The 21,067-nt window shown below is 44.8% G+C and overlaps 1 protein-coding gene across 7 annotated transcripts; it reads right to left on the minus strand.

The window, feature by feature from the left end:
- Nucleotides 1-488: 488 nt before the first annotated feature.
- Nucleotides 489-19,065, minus strand: adcy3a (adenylate cyclase 3a). Of its 7 annotated transcripts, none has more exons than XM_064341779.1 (21): nt 16,347-19,065; nt 14,921-15,070; nt 13,375-13,505; nt 13,017-13,128; nt 12,309-12,436; nt 11,595-11,753; nt 11,092-11,254; nt 10,706-10,825; nt 10,302-10,490; nt 9,233-9,375; nt 8,668-8,829; nt 7,880-7,967; nt 6,624-6,740; nt 6,073-6,344; nt 5,893-5,974; nt 5,290-5,448; nt 4,463-4,609; nt 4,191-4,307; nt 3,932-4,058; nt 3,298-3,422; nt 489-2,656 (listed from the first exon to the last, which is right to left on the minus strand). In XM_064341779.1, exons 1-21 carry the CDS (start codon nt 17,019-17,021, stop codon nt 2,474-2,476), a joined length of 3,549 nt encoding a protein of 1,182 aa, XP_064197849.1. In that variant the 5' UTR covers nt 17,022-19,065; the 3' UTR covers nt 489-2,473. The 7 variants fall into 7 exon arrangements, with proteins under 7 accessions (XP_064197849.1, XP_064197840.1, XP_064197868.1 ...); XM_064341770.1 differs by having other exon boundaries at nt 11,089-11,254; XM_064341798.1 differs by having other exon boundaries at nt 10,302-10,406; nt 16,347-19,064.
- Nucleotides 19,066-21,067: the final 2,002 nt, after the last annotated feature.

Below are 21,067 nucleotides of genomic sequence, written 5' to 3' on the forward strand. Positions count from 1 at the left end.
TGAACATCCTAAGCCAACAGAGCATCTATCAAACAAAGAAGAGAACAGCACGATGGTACGCAGCCAAAATAAAAGCAAAACTCTTGTAAGTCCTCAACAATGTGAAAAGGAAGACAAAACTTTCAAGTGGCTTTATAAAGAAATCTATTTGCTAAGAAAACAGAAATGACCATTTTTGCTTAAATGAGTCCAACATTTAGTATTCCTGAAAATGAAAAATGTTCTGGTAAGATAACATGACTTTTTTTTTTTTTTTTTTAATTTAAACTGTTACTGAAACAATGTATACATTTGGCTGTGTTTCTGTTTACTTTGTTAACCACATTTGTCAAAAAACCTTTTTAAATTGAGAACCATTCTGCATCCCAGTAGCCAGGAAACTTTTAAAAAATGTCATATGCAGCTGGAACACTGAAGTGAAGCAGATATCAGTCCACATATTCAGACAGCTGACACTCAGGACCTGTGAATCCAATCATGCTGCAATGAAGGGTCTAAACATTTTTTAATCAATACATTTGAATTACAAATCATTCAAATCAAATACATTTGAAAATTACAAATCATTCAAATAAAGTACATTTAAAATTACAAATCATTCAAAGTGCCATTTTATTCCCAAGTCTTGAAGATTCTAAATAAAAACACTATGTCAACTCAGGACATGCATGTCCTGATTCACCTCAATATAGACTAGAACAACTCCATGGTTCAATGCCTGCAACTCGCAATTCTGTAACCTCAGCAAACATGGACCATTATAGCTTTGCTGTGCTAGTATTTTTATCTTCTACCCCTGAAGTCAGCTATAAATCAATGGGATGAATGTACATTCGATTCATGTTATAAGACCATCGTCCCTTTTAAAGATTGTATCAACTTGAATGAAAAGTGCATTACACAATCAGTATATAAAAATATAAGATGGTAAAGTTGTACTTTGCACAGGGGATTTGAAGCAAGTCAAGAGGGAAGCAAAGGAATTAAATATTGCACTTTCACCAATCTGGTAGGAAAGACACTAAACAGGAGCAGAGTCCAAACAGAGCAGACATTTCTACAGACCTGCAAAATCCCCTCAAACTGTATACCTACCTGACACACCTAAAACCACACCCCACAGGTATACCTACCTAATACACACACACACACACACACATACATACATACACACCTGAAACATCACTCTGCAGGTATACCTACCTGACACACACGCACACGCACACGCACACACACATACACACCTAAAACATCACCTCACAGGTATACCCACCAGACATCCGCATACCTGCTATGCTGCCCCAGATTTACACTTGTCTATTATTCACACGGGCAAAATGGTTCAATCGGTGTACACACCTATAATACGGCTCCATAAGTGTGCACACCTGCCACATACCTGCAACACTACCCCACTGGATTAAACACCTTTCACAGACCTGTAATACTACCCGACAGGTAAACACACCTGTCTCAGACCTGCAACACTGCCCCACAGTTAAAGTCACTTCACACAGGTAACTTCTTTCAGTCTTTTCAGGCAAAGATCAGTGCTCCCATGTGAAAGCAGGTATAAGGTAAACACATGTAAGACGGCACAGAGGGGGGCTGAAGGTAATTTAAACTCACAGAGGGAGCAGAGGCAGGCTGCAAGTAATTCAAATCACAGAAAGCTGTAGAGGCAGGCTGCAGGTTATTTCAACTCACAGGGAGCAGAAGCAGGTTATTTTAACTCAGAGAGAACAAGCTACACATTATCTAAACTGAGAGAGTTGAGAATAGGCTGCAGGTTATTATTAATCTCTGGACAAGCTTTTTATCTCCAAAGTAATTTGGTGAAAAAATTCAAAATTTTCTATTATTTCCAGTTTGGAAAGGTTATTTTAAAAAATGTGTCAGTGTAATCAATGATAGGATTTGCACTGTAGGTGGACAGCGTTCATGTAACTGTGTGGTCCATAACTGGGTAAGCTGTAGGTGTGCATGTAGTTGTACAGTGTAAGCAGGAGCACATCATGTATGAAATTAAGTAGTGTACACGTGTGCAGAGGCAGATAATGCATTTTAATACTCTCTCAATTGGACGGATGAATTACACTTAAAATAGTTCTCCCTTTTTTTGTCATATAAATATAAATTGGCCAAAACATTGGCTTCATGCTTGCCGAACGTCTTCAGTTGGTCAACGTCAGAAGTCCCAGAAGCCCACAGATACGACAGGTAGTAACACAGGCAGTGTCTCCAAAGGAGTGGACACTTCTAAGCAGTCACCAGCAGGTCAGGTAATTCACAGCTCAGGTATGGCACGTAGGCAGGGCGGTAATGAGCAGTAGTTTGGAATTAATTGCCTTGTTTATGTGTCAAGGAGAGAAAGTGATTGGCTGAGTGTCAAGTGTTTGCCTGGTAGTGTGTCATTGTGTGTGTGTGGGGCGGGTGGAGGGGGGGGGGGGCAGTGTGTGTCAGCATGTGTGGGTCAGGAGCTGTCCTCCACCTGGTGAGGGAGGGTGACAGATGAGCCGTTGATGAAGGAGCCCTGTTTGTCCCGCCCCTTCAGGAAAAAGGTCAGTAGCTCCCCCTTCCCCTTCACAAAGATGGGCCCTCGCCGTACAAAGCGAAATCCGTACTCCTTCAGGATGGCGTAGCAGTCCTCCACCACCTGCCAGCAGCAGAGTTATGATTGCACATTAGCGTAAATATTTTCCTCAATACAGTGCCTGTGTGAATATTGTCTTAAGTTTGCTTCTTTTTTTGCCAATGGGGTTTCTCTACATTTCAAAATGTTAAAGATGTTTAAGAAAAAGTCTTAAAAATGTTCCCATAGTTAAAAAAACACAGGAGGAATAGCCGAAAAGATATAAAGCATCTGACTTACTAAAAACTTCAAGCACACTTGAGCAAAAGAAAATATTTAAAAGCCTTTATTATAGCAACGTAGTGGCATCATTATAGCGGCAGTTATGGTGCTATAATAAAGGCTTTTAAAATATTTAATTTCGTGCAAGTGTGCCTGAAGTTTCTATAAGTCGGATTCTTTATATCTCTTTGGCTATTCCTCCTGTGACTCTGTGAGTACCCTACCTTCAAGAGCACCTTGATTCGTGCTACCTGGAAGTTATCTACTTAAAATATTCTGTGGAAGCACTCTACTTTTCTTTCTATTGAGTTTCAAAAACACCTTTGCAATATGAAAAGTGAAGCGCTCTCATTCCGTTTTTAAATCAGTTTACCGCATCTCCTCAACTAAGCATATCTTCCTGCTCCTCACCCCACCACACACCTGTGTGAAGTGTGCCTTACCTGGATGTTCCCCATTACTCCAGTGGACTCCATGCGGCTGGCAACATTGACAGTGTTCCCCCAGATATCGTAGTGAGGCTTCCGAGCGCCAATTACTCCAGCCAGCACTGCCCCCTTGTTCAGTCCTGAAGGAGAGAACACATATAAGTACAACCACACATTACAGACATTTGTGCACTGCACACACAAGCATGCGCAAGCACACACACACAAAGGGTACTTTAGTTTGTCTTTCCACGGTTGAACAACGGTTAAAACAACAGATCTGTGTGAACAATAGAAACTACAGCCTGAAATAGGATGTGGAGTACTATCTTTTTGTGCGAGACAGGAAGTTGAAGTCTTCCTCGGTATAACAGCAAGTTGAGGCCTGTCTCTATAACAGGAAGATGAGGCCTCTTTTCAGTGTAGCAGCAAGTTAATGCCTTTTCCTGTGTAACTGGACGTTGAGGCCTGTCTCTGTACGAGTAAACAGGAAGTTGAGGCTCATCTCTGCATGAGTAAACAGGACTGTGAGGCTCATCTCTGCATGAGTTAATAAGAAGCTGAGGCCTCCCAATTCATTATGAACAGGAAGTTAAGACTTCTCTATGTAACAGCAAGTTATCTGTGTACCAGGAAGTTCAATACTAACCAATGCGAAGCATGAAGTTGTTGAAAGACTGATAGTTGATATTCATGAGGGTAACCTTCATGGCAAGTGCAAAATCAGCCAGGTCTGCCAAATGCTGCCAGCGTTCTTTGTCTGACAGTTCCTCCTTCTGTGGACAAAACATTCCATTCATCATCGTCACCTTGCAGCGGGTGTATGTGTGCTGCAGGTGTGACACAGGCAGGTATAGGGATGAATCACCGAGGCTTATGTGTATTGTGGGTGTAGGTGCAGAACTAACCTTTAGGCAGTTGTAGCCATTGGTGTTCGCATCGGGTATGACACCAGATGCTGCCATGTATGTGCTTCCTATGGTCTTGATCTTGGTGATGCAGCGAAACTGAGGCTCATCTAGAAGCTGTCAGGATCAAAGGTCAAATGTCAAACAACCATAAATTACAATCACAACCAATGCAACCATCCAATGCAAGCCATAGTCATCCTCCTGCTGAATACACATATGACTTGGCTGACAATAAATACATTGTTAAAAGAATGGCAACAGCAACTCACACTGTCAAAGTCTGAGATAATCTCATTAAGGAACCTGAGGCACTCAATCCCTCCATTGTTGATGCTCTCTTCTGTGTAGAAGTCAGAGAAGTTGGGGATGGAGGCGAACATCACACCGATTTCATCATATGACTGGCTGTAGAGCTCCTGTAAGGAACCAGTGTCACACAGTATCAGTCAAACAGGGCAAAATGGTTTTAAAGCATCATACAGGGTTAGCAGTGTTACAGGGTCACACAGAATCATCCAGGGCAACACAAACACAACATTGCAAGGACGCATAGAATCATACAGGGTAACAGCATTACAGGGTCACACATAAGCATACAGGGTAACAGCATTACAGGGTCACACATAAGCATACAGGGTAACAGCATTACAGGGTCACACATAAGCATACAGGGTAACAGCATTACAGGCTCACACATAAGCATACAGGGTAACAGTGTTACAGGCTCACACATAAGCATACAGGGTAACAGTGTTACAGGGTCACACATAAGCATACTGGGTAACAGTGTTACAGGCTCACACATAACCATACAGGGTAACAGTGTTACAGGCTCACACATAAGCATACAGGGTAACAGTGTTACAGGGTCACACATAAGCATACTGGGTAACAGTGTTACAGGCTCACACATAAGCATACAGGGTAACAGTGTTACAGGGTCACACATAAGCATACAGGGTAACAGTGTTACAGGGTCACACATAAGCATACAGGGTAACATTACAGGGTAATGCAGAAACATACAGAGTGACAGTGTTACACAACATCACAGTCATGCAAACAGGGTCACGCGGCCTCTCTTCCTCTCCCTCACCTCATCCCTTTTCTTCGACCCCAGGAAGTGCCTGGCCACGTGCTCGGGCAGCATGTTCGTGACCAGTGCCTCGTTCCAGCGCCTCATCTCATAAACCCGTTCCTTCTGGTCATGAACCTCCATCTTCCACAGGAACAGCGTGCGGGCCAGCTTCTCCACCTGGGGGAGCAGTTGAGCAGGTCAGAGGGGCTGTGTACCTCTGGGTGTAACGTGAGTGGTCAGACTCATCAGGGATGCAGTGCTGCAAGGCTAGTGTCTATCAAAGACGTGCACAGCTGTGGCATTTAACATAAAAGCAAAACTTGCTTCTGAAACGCACAGAAAAGGAAACGTGTGATGAGGGCTAGGCACAAATAAGATGCGTGTAACTGCATGTATGTGTGGCCTCAAGGTGCAATCGTAGCCCCCTAACGGACTGACTGGATTGTGAATATCACCAGAACATTACTAACTAGATATACCAGCACAACTCAGGGGAGTAGCTTCTGTACTGGAGCAGTGAGGAGTACTGAGGAAAAACAATGTGGAGTAGGAGGAACAGTGAAGAGGAGTAAGAGCAGTAAGGAAAAGGAGGAGCAGGAGGAAGAGGATGAAGATACATACATGACGAGAGAAGTAGTAGAAGCTAATCATCATGATGAAGACCATCAGCGTCATGGAGTATTTGGATGGAACCAGAGAGACCCTGTGAACAGAGCATACAACAAATCACTCAACCTTTAAAGAACTATACAAACAAATCAATCAATAATGACATAAAGCACAAAATATGATAGTAATTACCTATACTCCTTGAAGCGAACGCGGTCATACTCATCAAAGATGTCCCTCCAGCTGTAGAGGTTGACCACTCCAGTTGCCACGATGATGAGCAGCATGAGAGTGAGTTTGACCATGTGACTGACTTGCACCAGCATGGTGGTCGCGAGCAGCGCCAGAACTGCGATGTAGCTGTAGTATTTGGGATTCTCGGCACAGCCCCCCTCTCCAACTGGTCCCGGTGGGGCCCCCGTGCTGCTATTCCCTGCTGGTAGGGGGGTCTGCTGGCAGCTCAGCTACAGTATCAGAGCAACATCAGTGCAACATCAGCGTGCCATGACAACATGTGAGCAATATCACGGCAACGGTCAGGTTGGGGTGCGGCACCACACCCATAAATATCATTCTCTCTGCAGAGCTAGCAGACCCCGTGTAAAACTGTACACTAATGGGGTCCTCGGGGAACCCCCTGAGGTCTCCGTAACATGTGACACAATTGCATCATACCTGGAGCCATGCATGCTGGGATGGGGAGAAAGCAGAGGGTGTGGGGATAAAAAGAAGCCGTAACTCACCATGTCCACCATGTCAGCCATAGTCAGAATAAAGATGGCCGCCATGGCCCAGGTGTTACGGGCCCAGCGCGTGTGGTCAATCCAGGCCGAGAAGGACACCAGCTTTTTGGGGAAAACCTGTCACACAGTTTCTCATTTATGTTCATGCTCTTCAAGCTTTCTATCCGCAGACACATAGGAATATCACAGCAGAACCACAGGGTTATCCTGCCGCTAATGCTCTCCAAAGCACTGTGTGTGTGTGTGTGTGTGTTTGTGCGCATGTGTGCGCAAGCACATGTGTATGTGTGTTTATGTTTGAAATTTGCTTTTTGTGCGCATAAGCTAGTACATGTGTATGTATGTGCGTGTATTTGGCTCTGTGAGTGTGTTTGGTAGGCTGGTGGAGAGGAGGGTGTAATATGACATATCCGTCAATAAGAGTACATTACCAGTCGTACCAGTCAATGTAAACGCCAGTGACCTGAATAATAATGGTAAACAATGTAGCTGGTAGAGGACATGTTGATAGCTGCTGGGTGTATACTTTACTGTACTGCTCCTAAATAACCACTCCGAATGTCACATGGGCTCACATATTGCCAACAACTCAATTAGTTTTGAAAACATCAATGTTCTATGGAAATACCACTTTGTTGGCGGATAATAATACTATTTTGTATTATTTTAAATGCTGACAAGACCAACATCTGACCCCTTAAGTGTGAAATTGATTGTCCAATTCAGAGTAGAGGATTAACTGCCATTTAATTTTTGGAGATAAAAAAACCTGCCCGATTGCATATAAGGGCTTTACCTATCATTCCAAAACTATGGGACAGCAGCCACTGGTGGCTTGCCAACTTCCCACTGATATTCACAGAAGTCAAATTAAACGATGTATCTGTATTAGGTCCAGTATGTGTAGTTTTTAACATAAAAGTTCCATTCCATATTGAATATTCAGTTTGTTAGGTCCCCTTTAAAACAGGGGTGCTTCACAGAAAATGTACTTTCTCACAAAGAATGTAATGAGCTCAGAAAGACTGGGAACTGCTGGGCTATACAACATCCAACTGGAATGAATTGCAATGTATTTTGTCCTACACCTGACGCTGCTGTGTGTACTATATTACTACACATCTGTAGTTGTAAGACAGTGCTATTCTGATTGCATACGGTGTGCTGGTCAGGCTTGTGCTGTGGGTAGTGCAGTATGAAACGTGACATGAGCTGTTTCTTCTGTTCGACAGGCTTTAGAGGGACGAGGCACTCACCCTGGGGAAGATAGCTGCCAGTGAGCAGACAGTGAGGATAAGCAGTAAGACCTCCCCGATGACCAGAGTCACATAGTTCACTATCAGACTGAGGGCAGGGGGAGGGGGAGGGAAAGAAAAGAGGGAGAAAGAAAAACAGAAGCACATATATTTTAAAAAAATGATTACATTTGATCTCCATTTTCAATCATATACATTTATTTTATTTAAACTAATAGAGGATAAATTGACCTTGTGGATAAAGCAGGAAATTACGAGACTGGCAGGGCTGAAACAATTTAGGTCTTATGCAGCAGCCAGTATGTGGTGTGTTGGGTGAACTAATGCCTGTAATGTAATGTAACTAATGTTGGGTTGATCTTTTCGGTATGTGGTGTGTTGACTGAGCTCACAATGGGTCGATGTGTTCAGTACGTGGTGTGTTGGGGGAACTCACGGTGGGCTGATGTGTTCAGTACGTGGTTCGTTGGGGGAACGCACAGTGGACTGATGTGTTCAGTACGTGGTGTGTTGGGGGAACTCACGGTGGACTGATGTGTTCAGTACGTGGTTCGTTGGGGGAACTCACAGTGGACTGATGTGTTCAGTACGTGGCGTGTTGGGGAAACTGACAGTGGGCTGATGTGTTCAGTACATGGTTCGTTGGGGGAACTCACAGTGGGCTGATGTGTTCAGTACGTGGCGTGTTGGGGAAACTCACAGTGGGCTGATGTGTTCAGTACGTGATTCGTTGGGGGAACTCACAGTGGGCTGATGTGTTCAGTACGTGGTGTGTTGGGGAAACTCACTAGGGGTCGATGAGGGCCTCCATGACCGCGGTGAACAGCAGAACCACACAGGAGCAGCTGAAGGCAGCTCCACTCTGTTTCTCCTTCTCCACTGAGAAACGAGTCTCCAGCTCTGGATCCACAAAGCGCAGGGAGAGGCGGTTTGTGTGGGTCCCCTTCAGGCTGCCAGGAGAGCGCACATACAGAGTGTGTATGTCCTATGTCTCCACAGGGTTCGTCTATACCTGTGTGAGCTTTCATTAATGCTAACACAGCACTTATGCTTGCACAGTCTCTCTCTCACACTGCACTTCTGCTGTACATTTCATCTGTTCCACAGCACCTTTGGCTCTATTTACATGTATTTACATATGTACTCTCTCTCTCACACTGCAATCACACATGTACAGTCTCTCCCTCACACTACACTTACACCTGTACAATCTGCCTCAAACTGCACTTACACATGTACAATCTCTCATACTACACTTATGCCTGTACAGTCTCTCCCTAACACTACCCTTACGTCTGTACAGTCTCTCATACAGCACTTCCTGCTGTACAGTCTGTCTCACACTCCACTTACGCCTGTACAGTCTCTCTCTCCAGCAGTGCTTCATTCAGTAGTTTGTTTAGCTCCTGTTCATTCTCCCGTGCATCAATCACCCTCTCCGCAAGGTCCCGAAGCCGCAGCCGACGCCTTGGGTTCGGGAAGGAGGGGTTCACCACCTGAGGTCACAAGGGGGTCAGGGTCATGAGTGGTAATTATACACATTTAGAATAAAAATAAGAATACATAACAAGAACAGGCCAGGACATGTGATAAATGACCTAAAGCACATTTGGCCTGTTAATTTTTTTATCTGACCGTATTAAATTACAATACAAGAAAATAAGCATGTGTCGCTCTTCCTTTCCATCCTAGGACTTTAAAGGACAGCCCGTATCAATACTGATCTTAAGCAGGTATAACCATCATAATGTGCAAAATTACAGTATCATATTTTTGTGTGGTCTGGACCAGGAGGCACGATGGGTTAAAGTTATGGCTCTGGGTTAAAGTTATGGTTGTGGCTAGGGTTACAGTTAAGATTAAGTTCAGCTTGGGAAATCTTCCTTTCCCAAGTTGCCCCCAGTGTTATCCCTTTGGGAAGAAAAGTTTGCACAGGCCATGCCGTACATTGCAGTCTTAATTGGAATAATTGGTCCCTGCTGTGCTGCGACTCCTGCGGGTGTCAGTTGCATATGTTCAGTCCTTCTGGGAACCTTGTGTTTAATTTGTGTCCATAGTTTTCCTGCCCTGCATCTATCTTATTGTCTGATTTGTGTTCATCTATAGGCCCAATATGTCTAGTGCTCCCAGTCCGTGATTCAGGAAGTAAGCCTCTAGGTGTGTGTGGGTGTGTCTTTATGGTTTTTATGTTGTATGGGCACTATGCTAATCTAGTTGCAACTGTGTTGCCTGGCTCTCTCGCATATTTTATGGCACAGTGTGTACAATCTGTGACATATATGCAGTTGCTGCTATTAAGTATTAGGTTTAGGCTAAGTAGGTATGTTGTGTTTGTTTTCCTACTTCATATTGTTGCCTTTTGTTCGCTAAATACCGGGCCTTGTTTGGGTGCAGTGTTCTTTGGTGGGAGTTTGCTTCTTACCAAGTAGTCTTTGTTCCTCTTGTATGCAGAGATGATTTTATCATTTTGAAGTAGGTCTTTGTGCTGTGTTCCAGTGGCAAGGCTATTTTCCGGTTGGCTGTTACACTGAATTGGGAGTATGTCATAATTAGCAGGATTATTCTCTTTGTGTCCTGTTGTCTTGTAGTCCGGTAGGTTTTCCTGATCTTTCTGAGGAAAAATCGGGAATACCCCCCTTGTTTTAAGAGCTTGGAAGAGTACTTTGGTGGCCTCTTCAGCATCTGATTGTTGTGTGCAGATTTGTTAAGGTTATGTTTTTGGTAAGGGTTAGGGTAAAGGTGCAGTTTTGTTTAGTTGTGTGCAGTTTCTTAAGGTCAAGTTAAGGGTTAGGGTAAGGTGAAGGTTAAGGTGAAGGTCATTTGTACCCGTGTGTCCAGTTCCTCTAGCTCCTCTGGTGTGGTGCAGGCTGTGTGGACACTTCCATTGCACTCTGTGGTGTTGATCAGCAGGGGAGAGTTCCCATTGGACGAGGTGACAGACAGCTTCTGGAGCAAAAGCACACAGAGAGAAAAAGAGGAAGAGGGAGAAGCAGAGGAGAGGGAGGGAGGGAAGGAAGGAGACAGTGGTGTCAGGTGTTTTGAAGCAACACTTCTCCTGAAATGACAGGTGTGCTTAGGTGAAAGTTGTGTTGAGGTGACAGATGTGTTAAGGTGAGAAGTGTGATACGTGTGTTGAGTTAATGAGTGTGTGGAGTTGATAGCTGTATTGAAAGGGCAGGTGTGTTGATGTGTGTTGAGGTGATACTTGCCACTCCATTTATGCCGTTCCTGCACACTGGACCTTTGGGTACCACCACTAGGTATGTTTCAATACCCTTTTCCTTCAGGTAGTCACATCGCTCACCGCCATGACCAGGTTCCACATTGAACTCTCCATGCAGGCACTCCATTGTGCTTTGGGAGATGTGGACACGCCTGTGAGAAAGAGTTCAAAGGTCAAGGGTTATATTCAGACATACTTTCTGAGGTTGAAAGATTATTGTTTCTATAGTCTCAAGAATTCATCCTTCCATGTTGCATCTTTTTTGACTAATACTTTCTGCTGTACACAGGTTCTACTGCATAACATGTCTCGCCAAAATACCCCCCCCCCCCACACACACACACACACAGTACATACATATAAATTATATAATTATTTTAGTTTATTTTTTTAAATATATAATTATTTATATTTTAGGAATTTTGGAATTTGCCTCGCTCCATGGTTTCCATCTTGAAATGAAAGGTGCAAAAGTGTTTGTCCCCCCCTTACCCAGGGATCCCCCCTGCCTCCATTTTGTTGGCCACAGTGACATCAGTAGACCAGACGTCGTACTGCCAGCGCTTCTGTCCCAGTACCCCTCCCAGGACAGTGCCGGTGTGCACCCCCACGCGCATGTCCACCTCCGTCTGCGTCTTCTCACGCACGTACCTGAGAACACAGAATCAGAACAGCACTCTCAATGCCCATTACCCCTCAGAGTGCGGGAGGTCTTCAGGACCACGGACAGCAGAGCCCTCACACTATCGCTTGCCTCGAAAAGGTGAACAAATAGCCATTGGCCAATCAGGTGCTCTTTTGTGTCAGTGCCTGATAGAATCACCACCCAGCACAAAGACCACTCCCACCACAGTCACTTAGCCAGTCTGAATTTTCAACAAGAGTTTTTGCCTGACCATATCTGACCGTATCTGACCACTGAATTCTATACCTCCAACCTTAAACACACTAATACCGCCATACTTTAGTATTTTTTGTTTTATTCAGCCAGGTAGAAAGCAGAGAGGCTAACAGACCGAGAAGGGACCACAGCAGAGAAAGTTTGGGAATCGCATACGGCATGACAGTCGCTAGCTCCACCAATCCCTTTGTTTGTGAGGCTTCGCTTTGTCATGACCACAGTTTATCACTCTTTATCCATCTGACACCTCCAGCTTCACTCCAGTCAGCCATGCCATGCCATGCCCCGCCCCACCCAGCACTCACGAGATGGCCTCCACCATAGCGAGCCCCATCATGATAGAGCAGGCAGCGTGGTCTTCTCGGTAATCCGGCAGCCCACAGATGCAGTAGTAACAGTCTCCCAGGATCTTAATCCTCAACTGGTGATATTTCTGTGTGCAAGAGTTCCAAACACAAGCATACGGGCAATCAATAAGCAATACTCTATTATAGCATACACACAATTACCAGACATATGATATTATATTTGATTCCCAAAAAGCGATTGATTAAAGACTACATGAGAGAAAGCAGAAATTACAGGGTGGGAGTGAGTTTAGTTCTGCCTGCAGGGTAGAAACAAAGAGTAACTAATAGATTATATCTGAGCAAGATGGTGTGGGAAATGGAGTCCTAAAAATTCTGTGTTTGGATCTCCGCTTTTCCTTATTTACATAAATGATCTGGACAGGGGTAGTAGTAGAATATTTGCTAAATTTGCAGATGATACACAATCTGGGGGTTTAGGAAACGGTTCTGGTATAATCATGATTTGCCTCAGCAAAGTACAAGGACTGAGATTCAAGAATTGAAATAACTGACAAGGGTAAATTATATAAGACAAGGTGAATGGCAGAATCTCAAGAATATTCCTGCTAAAGGATTGTGTGAACAAACGCATGCGTATATGTACATATACGTGTGTGTGTGTGTGTGTGTGCATGAGAGAGAGAGAAAGACAGAGAGACTCACGGCAGCCAGCTTGTCGAAGCGAGCGAACAGCTCGTTGAGCAGTTTGACCAGTTCCTGCGCACTGCAAGCTGAGGAGAGCTGTGTGAACCCAACGATGTCAGCAAACAGGATGCTGCATCCGGGAGGGTGGGGTGGGGTGCGGTGGGGTGGGGGGCAGAGAGAGGAGAGGAAACAAATTGAAATTGAACCCTTTTTGACTGAAGAGCATTTACTCCCGAGCAATCAAGCGAAATAAGCATTCATGTGTGTTGAGGGGATGGGGGCCAGCTCATGTGTATGTCACGGGCACGCCCCCAGCCTGGTCTCAGGCTAGTGACGCGGCCGCGCCGTTTACCCAACGAGGTGCGCCCGTGTTTACCTGACGTTCTCGTGGCGGTACATGTACATGGTGTTAAACTGCTGCATCTCTTTCTGGCTCGGCTCCTTCTTCATGTCCTGGAGCATTTCGTCCGCGATGTGCTTGGGCAAGATGGACAGGAGGAGTCGCTCCTGAGGAGGGAAGAAAAGAATCATCCAGCACTAGTAGCTATGGGGTTTAGGTCTCCCGCAGGTCTCAAACCACAGCCCTCACCATCATTACAGTACAAAGAAGATGTGATTAGCTTGCTGAGATAAAGACCAAAGATCTTCAGCAAAGGGAGCCAATCACATTTTTTTGAAGCTACAGGGGGTGACGTAACCTGCAGCAGACATACATGCACATTGACGTCTCTGGACTCGCTACACAGAGGCGGAGGCTAATGACATCCACTCCACTCTCCAGCCCTCGCCCATCCACACGGACACACAAACACACGCACGTATACATATAATCATATAGTATGAGCACACGCGCACACACACACACACACACACACCAGTGTAATAGCACAATGAGAAGAGGACAGTGCTGTGTGTTCTGATCAGACCCCTGATAGAGAAAAACAGGACACTGAGCCGAGGATGGTCGTCATGGTAACTTCCAGCCGCTAGATACCCTGACTGGCTGGCAGCCCCCGTCTCCCAGCAGCCTCTGCTTCTCCATTAGTATTCTGGGATATTCTCCTCCCCCGGTCTTATCAGTCTCTCTCTCTCTCTTCTCTCTCCCACTCTCTCTCTCTCTCCCCTTCTCTCCCCCTCTGTCTCCCTCTCTCTCCCTCTCACCCACTCTCTCTCCCTCTCCCTCTCCCTCTCTCCTTCCCTCACCCTGTATCATAAACGTCTGCTCTGTAAATAGCAGCAATCAGGGATGCCTTGTGGCAAAGCGGAGACTAGGAATGAAGGAAAGAGGAGGGGAAACTGACTACTTCACACTGACACAGACAGAACAGACACTGACAAAGAGCACTCACAGAGACACAGCACTCAAACTGACACAGCACTCAGTACCAAGACGTTCCTGCAGCCACATTTCAATTGTGCGCTTTTGAAAGTGCTCCGTAGCTGTGACTGGGTTGCTATATGATATGAACTAAGCAGAAAATCATTTTGAATGATGGATTGATGTATAAATCAACGATTCATACCAGAATGACAGACAGACCAAAGGCTCTTAAAATAAAACTGCTCTGTATTATTTTGAACTAATAGCTATGTCATACTTTGAAAATAGAGTGATTTATAATATTGCCTGTACACCACAGATGTATACCCTCCTCCCTGGTCTCCCTTTCTATCACTCTTACCCTCTCTCTTTCATCCCACTCATTCACCCTCTCTTCTTCCCACCCACCCTTTCTCTCCGCACCTCTTTTCACCACCTTCCTCTTAATTACCCTTCCTCTCTATTGCTCTCTTCTTATTCCCTCCATCTCTCCCCTCCTCTCCAAGCACTCACTGCCTCTGCCGCACCCTCCTTCCTTCCCCCTCTCTCTCTCTCTATCTCTCTCTCTGCCGCACTCGCTCCCCCCTCCTCCCTTCTTCACCTGCTGCTGGCTCTGCTCCTCCAGGTTCAGCTTCACCTCCAGGGACTGCCGGGCCTCCAGGAAGGCCTTGCGGTGCTTGCGGTCAGCCATGTAGTAGGACATGATGCCCACCGTGATGGCGCACATGTAGATAACCACGTTTGCCAGGAGCTGCGATGCAAGAGGCAGACGGTTATAGGGACAGAGGGAACACGCATACTGACATACATACAGGCGCTAAATCACCCACTGAGAACTCAGACAAAGTGAAACCCCGGGTTGTGTGAGAGGCGGCCATTCTGGTTTTCCCCAAGGTCTCTGGAGTACCTGAAATATCATGTAGCATTAAATGTGCATTTTGAGATACTAATGTCCATCATCTGCATTTCTGCTACCCCCTTCTGCAGTAGATCAGTCACACCTGATGCCATCTGATGGGACGTATACTTTGTGGAAAAATTCTACGGTCAGAACATGTTCAACAGCTGTGCTTCACGAATCACTACCATCTGCACCCATGCAACAAACACTGCAGCTAAAAAGAATGTGTTCCTCTGATCTGCCTGGCTGCAGGCCAGTAGCTATTTTCCATATCATAGGTCACGTACTATTGCTATAGATTTAGTGTTAATCTGAAGTGAAGCACACTTTTCACAGGCAACAACTGGTAGGCAGATATGTAATTGGAAGGAACTAGTACAGGAGACTTACAACCCACCCTGGCTCAAGTGGACCACTGTGTTCCACTGCTGCTGACTTCCGGTCAGAGTCCACAATGACATCCCCCACGCTCAAACCTGTGGCTATAGGGCCCAGCCTGACCTTGCAGAAAACATGTTTATCAATGCTAACTCAAAGCTATGCCTCTTGAGCAACAGCCCATGAATGCTGTGGTTAGCTGCCGTGTTGAGCCACATCTGAATGCCACTCATACAGCTAAGGTGGTGGTTAAGCAGAAACCAGGCTACTTCCTACAATCTCAGAGCTGGCTTAGTCTGACTCATGTTTTAGTCCTTGTGATCCAGCTTATTGGATGTTTTAACTTATGACCCATCTTAGAGGAACTTCTAGTAAAAGAGGATTCTTTTGTTGGCCGTAAGTGGACCATGTGCTGAAGGTATGTCGTGGAAATCTTTTCCAGAGTGGAATCATTTCCACAAAGTGTGTGAGCCAGTCCCAGTGAAATGCTTTGCTTAAATGGTGTTTTAAAGGTCCGTTCCACAATAGGCTAAGCAACTGTAGGTCAAGAGATGCGAAATCCCCAGTACTCAACTATCAAATTAAACTTAATTTACAGAAGTTGGAACCACACCCAGCAAACACAGGCAGTCATATGGAACAAGACTGAGCAAAGCACAGCACTTTAATACTTCAAATAAACACCTAAAAGCACCCTCTTACCTGTATTTAAAATGCTCCCTACCCATGTTTTCCCTATGCCCCTCACCTGTCTGCCCAGTGCTGCCCCCTGGAGTTGCTCCTGTTGTTGCTGCGCGATGGTGACCCCAAGCACCAGGGTGTGGATGGCACAGGAGAGCGCGGTGATGAGGACGATGGGCGTGAGACGAAGGGGCAGAGTCAGGAAGGAGGAAAAGACAAAGAAGGCCTGCCAGCCCACTGTGTCACTGGCCTGGTGGAAGCGGGCAAAGTTTAGGCCCAGGTAGGAGAAGATCTGGGCGGCGATGAGCACCCACAGGGCATAGGGTACCACCCTGCGGGCCACTCGATCTGGCAACAGGCCAAAGCGGCACAGTACATAGAGCAGGACATGGGCTAGCAGCCCTACAGTTGCCACTAATGTGGTGGCCAGCTTGTCCCTGGTGTACACCACCGCGCACATGATGATGACATAGCAGTCAAACAGGGCTGCAAACACCACCAACACCAACAGAGTCTCATGCCTCTGCCTCCGGAAGTAGGTCTGGTAGAGGTTCTCAAGAGACTCCGGTGAGAACGTGAGGCGCATGAAGCGGGGCAAGCACAGGCAGCACCCGGAGCTGCGCACCGTCACCTCATGCGTGCGGCCCACTGCCTGCCCTGGGTCAGAGGGCAGTGTCACCGAGCAGTCCGCAGAATATTCCGCCGAGCATTCCGGCTCCGAGAAAGCCCTGTTTCGCGGCATTTGAGTCACAGTCTTGGCTCCTCCTTTTTAAGAATGTGAACCTGTTTTACAGGTTTGCGCAGACATAAAATCCAGCGAGTTCTATGAGTTGATCTCTAAACATCCATCAGGTTGTCTTACATACCCAGCGCAATCCAGTACCGCTAGTCTGCTGCACCAACTCCCAGTAGTGACTTCATCGCCAACCCTTGCATGTTAAAACTTGATTTCACTTAGCTAGCCGACGTGTTACCAACGCGTGTATTTAACGTACCTCCGTGACACCTGTTAGTTCACTGTGAATTTGCCTGGTATGGGGCTGTACGTCACACCCTGCATTGTCCTTCATAAAAACGCTCAACGTAAATTTGACAAAAAGAATGGATGGAGCAGAGGTTGGATCTGGGCCTCTTTCACAGTAGCCCACTATGTCCACTGTGGATCCTTTTTAAAAATAGTCTTCCGTAGTCCATTCAGAGATGCGGAATCAGCAGTCCAAATCCAATGACTCTTCATCTTCGTCACACAGAAATGTCCATTATTGCATAATTCTGATAGCTTTGCTGCTATACTGCTCTATACGTCCACAATATTCAGGGTCTGTATGTGCCTTGTGTCCGAGAAAGGTTTCAATGTAGCCTACTACAGATTTGGGAAAAAACGCAAATGTTTTTAATATGAAGCGCTGTTTACGTAGTCGGTTCTTTCTCCGCCTCCAATCGGCCAAGGCAGACACACTCGTTGGATCTGGGTTTCCATGGTAAAACCTTGCACACACCGTGAATATTGGATGCAGGAAGCGGTGCGGTCAGTAAAATTGGTTTATTCCTCTACAGGAAAAGACACCAGCACGAAAAATATACCGTAGGCTACAAACATTCTAACCAATTCAAAACACACACGGTTAACAATAAACTGGAAAAATCGGACACGCAAACGTTGGTAACACTTATATACAGATAAAGAACAAATTATAATATATGCGTATTTTAGTAGTCTATAAGGTTTCTCGTGTAATGAGGAGAAAAGAACTCCTGCGTCCCTACCCTCGGGTCTGATCCGCTCTATGTCGGTGATGCGAGTTCAACAAACACTAACAGGAAAAACATGTTGCGTTCTTTCGATATAAAGGTATTCATCACAAATGTTGACTCATGTTGTAGTTTTAAAGGCCACCCAGTGACCAAAACGCAATTCTTGCTCCTATGTTCGCTGACTTGCTGTATCTCGGCACATATCCACCACCCTCATTTCTCGTGGTTAGGCAGCTGTCGAGGGTCTAACTGCATGTTTCAGAGTGACCGTGTAGGTCTCGACAAATGTAAGTGCCACTGTAACTAGTGGTAGCCATTCCCTCTAGCTATGATGTGAAAAAATAACCTTAAATTTCACAATTTTGACTCGAGTGAGGGTACGAAACAATGGCTACAAAGACGTTCGTTCTAGCGTGTCTTCACAATTCGCTCAGTGTTCTCTCCTGCTTCTTTCTAGCTGACTGTCTAGATTCTCCTGTCGTTTTCTTTAACTGCCGCTTACAAGCACGACTCAGTTTGTTAGCTGCTGTACCAGATGCTGTCGAAAACCACCACCCCAGATTGTATCCGCTTACCGTGGCTTCAGAAAAACACATTTACCTCTTATTGCGACACAATGCTCATTTCCATTGAAATATTTTAGGTCGGTGCAGTCCTGGGATTTTTTTGCCGTTGTTAAATTGAATGAATTGAATGAAGCGGTTTTAAGACTTTGTCTTCTGCAGAAAAGAAGGAATAGCTCTTTCTTTCCCTTCGTTCCTCACTTTCTTCCACAGAGAAGTCTGTCCCCTCCCTCCTCACTCTCTACCCCAGAAAAGCCCGTCCCTTTTCTCTCCCCTCCATCACTTGATGTAATTACGCAGACATATAAATGTGTGCAACAGTATAAAATCCAACCGTACTTTATTTCCAAATTCTTTGAACTATTTTATTGGAGCTACGGCTGTGTTTAGCCGGGAGGCCTATGCCGTATCTCTCCTTAACATGATTGGGCTACGTGATTTATTCGTTTTCATGTTTGTTCTTTCCTTTCCAGCGCCAACTGTTCCTGTATTTGGGTTTCAGTTTTGTGAGGCGCATACGTCTGAATTAAAAAAATGGGAAAAACCAAAGTGCATTTGTGAGGTGTTCTGTATTGGGCTGCAGCGCTGTAACATAGCTTAATTTAGAACTCATATTTGCGATGTAAGTTTACCATTTTATGTATTTGTGTATTTATTTACTGGTTTTCAGTTTCTCTTTCTTTCTCATGTTTTTGACTCGTTCTTATCAATGTATATTTTACATTACCAATCCAACGTTATTTTGTGTTTGTGCGCGTGATTGTGCACGTGTTCACAAGTTTGTATGCATGTGTTATATTTGTCAGGTGTTGCTGTATGTGTCTTTTATATGTATCTGTGTTGGAATCTGTCCCAAATTGGCTGTGCTTATTGACATCCCCAAAGGGTCTTATTGATTATTCCAGTGCAACCATGTATTGAGCTTGAAATCAATTGAAAATTCAAACTGCTGACCTTTACAAAGCATATAACAAATGACATTTTATCTACTGCTGTGTTTTAATATCTCTAAACCTACTCATCACTGAGCCCACTGCATACAGGCCAGATTAATAAGTGTGGACTCGGCAAAACTCATTTAGGTTATAAGTCAACAGTCACTTTAGTAGCTGCATACATTTACAACTTCATTTTATTCTATTTTGGATTCAACACATCTTTAAAATCAAGAGGAAGATAAACTGCATCTCCCAAGAACATAAAAAATAACCAGAGAAAATGAGGCATTTTAAAAATATGATTAAGACCTAATATGTATACACGTCTTGGAGAAAAGCAACAATAACATTTAGCTAAGGAATGCAAAGACGTCACACCACACCAGTCATGCTTCAGCTCAGTTATTGTAACGAAGATTAGATTGGTTTACAACAACCATGACAATAATGCGCAAATGGATAATCATCAAGGTGACTTCAAGAAAAGACTAGCCCAAACAATGAGAACTAGAGTTGACTGGCTATGAATCCCCTGTGACGAATATATGTAATTCCAGGATAACTCAATGAAGCAAGCCTCTAGAGGCTTGGTAACAGATAATAGATTGGTAACATGTTGATAATGACGCCATCAAGATACAATCAAATGATTTTTAGTGTACAAGTTTCGATAAAATAGCTGAATAGCAACTGATAATCCTAAATTGTTTACTTAATTTAGCAACAAACAAGACCAGGTCAAAACCTAATATATGGCTGGACCTAATACACTTCATCCAGCCGACCAATTGTGTAACTTCATAACTCGGCCGACCAATGATGTAACTTCATCACTCAGTCAGTCAATCACAGACATTTGCATTTGTAGGGTTGGCCCTGCTGTTGCGGTCCAGCCAAAAAATGTAGGTTCAACTGCAGTGATAAAATTGAAAATTAATTTATTCCATAAGATCATCTCTGGTTGGTTTCTTTTGTCCAGTATGTATAGACTTGACTTAATTGGTCTGTCAAAGAGGTCTCCATTTCAACCCAGCACTGAACTCATCCTTATTAAAGGTGGTTGTGATGAAGATGAAGCCTGTGTTTGAACCAGAGCCTTTCAAAAGTGACCGTGTGCAGAAATGGCTGGGGCCAGAGGAACCAGAAGACTAGGAGGACTAGGCCCGTTGCTGGATGGAGCCACTCGGGGGACCATGGTCAAAGATGGGGCAAACTGCCCTGCTAAGAGGGATTGCAACAGCGAGGATGAACATAGATGGGAAAGTGTAAAAATAAAGAGGCAACGAAAGACTGCCAGCAAGGGCAGGGAGGGTTTGATGAAGCAAGAACAGTGTAAACATGAATCAGTAAATGATATTTAAAAATGAATGGGGGAGTGTAGGAAGCATATGAGGGAACTGAATTTGATATGCTGTATGTAAATGCAGAAGTTGTTCCTGATGTTATAGTGGAATTGTGTGAGTGGCTTGGAGTAAGGGGTTGGAAAAAGAACCTTAAAAAATTAGACTGGAACAAGACCAAATATGAAGAAA

The sequence above is a fragment of the Anguilla rostrata genome, chromosome 1, assembly GCF_018555375.3.
Source record: "Anguilla rostrata isolate EN2019 chromosome 1, ASM1855537v3, whole genome shotgun sequence".
Classification (NCBI taxonomy): Eukaryota; Metazoa; Chordata; class Actinopteri; order Anguilliformes; family Anguillidae; genus Anguilla; species Anguilla rostrata.

Coding starts and splice junctions, on each gene's coding strand:
- adcy3a (XM_064341770.1), bottom strand. CDS start 17,021: ATGCCGCGAAACAGGGCTTTCTCGGAGCCGGAATGCTCGGCGGAATAT. Junction 10,826..11,088: donor GGAACGGCATAAATGGAGTG/GCAAGTATCACC, acceptor CTTTTGCTCCAG/AAGCTGTCTGTCACCTCGTC. Junction 6,345..6,623: donor TGGCTGACATGGTGGACATG/GTGAGTTACGGC, acceptor CTGATACTGTAG/CTGAGCTGCCAGCAGACCCC.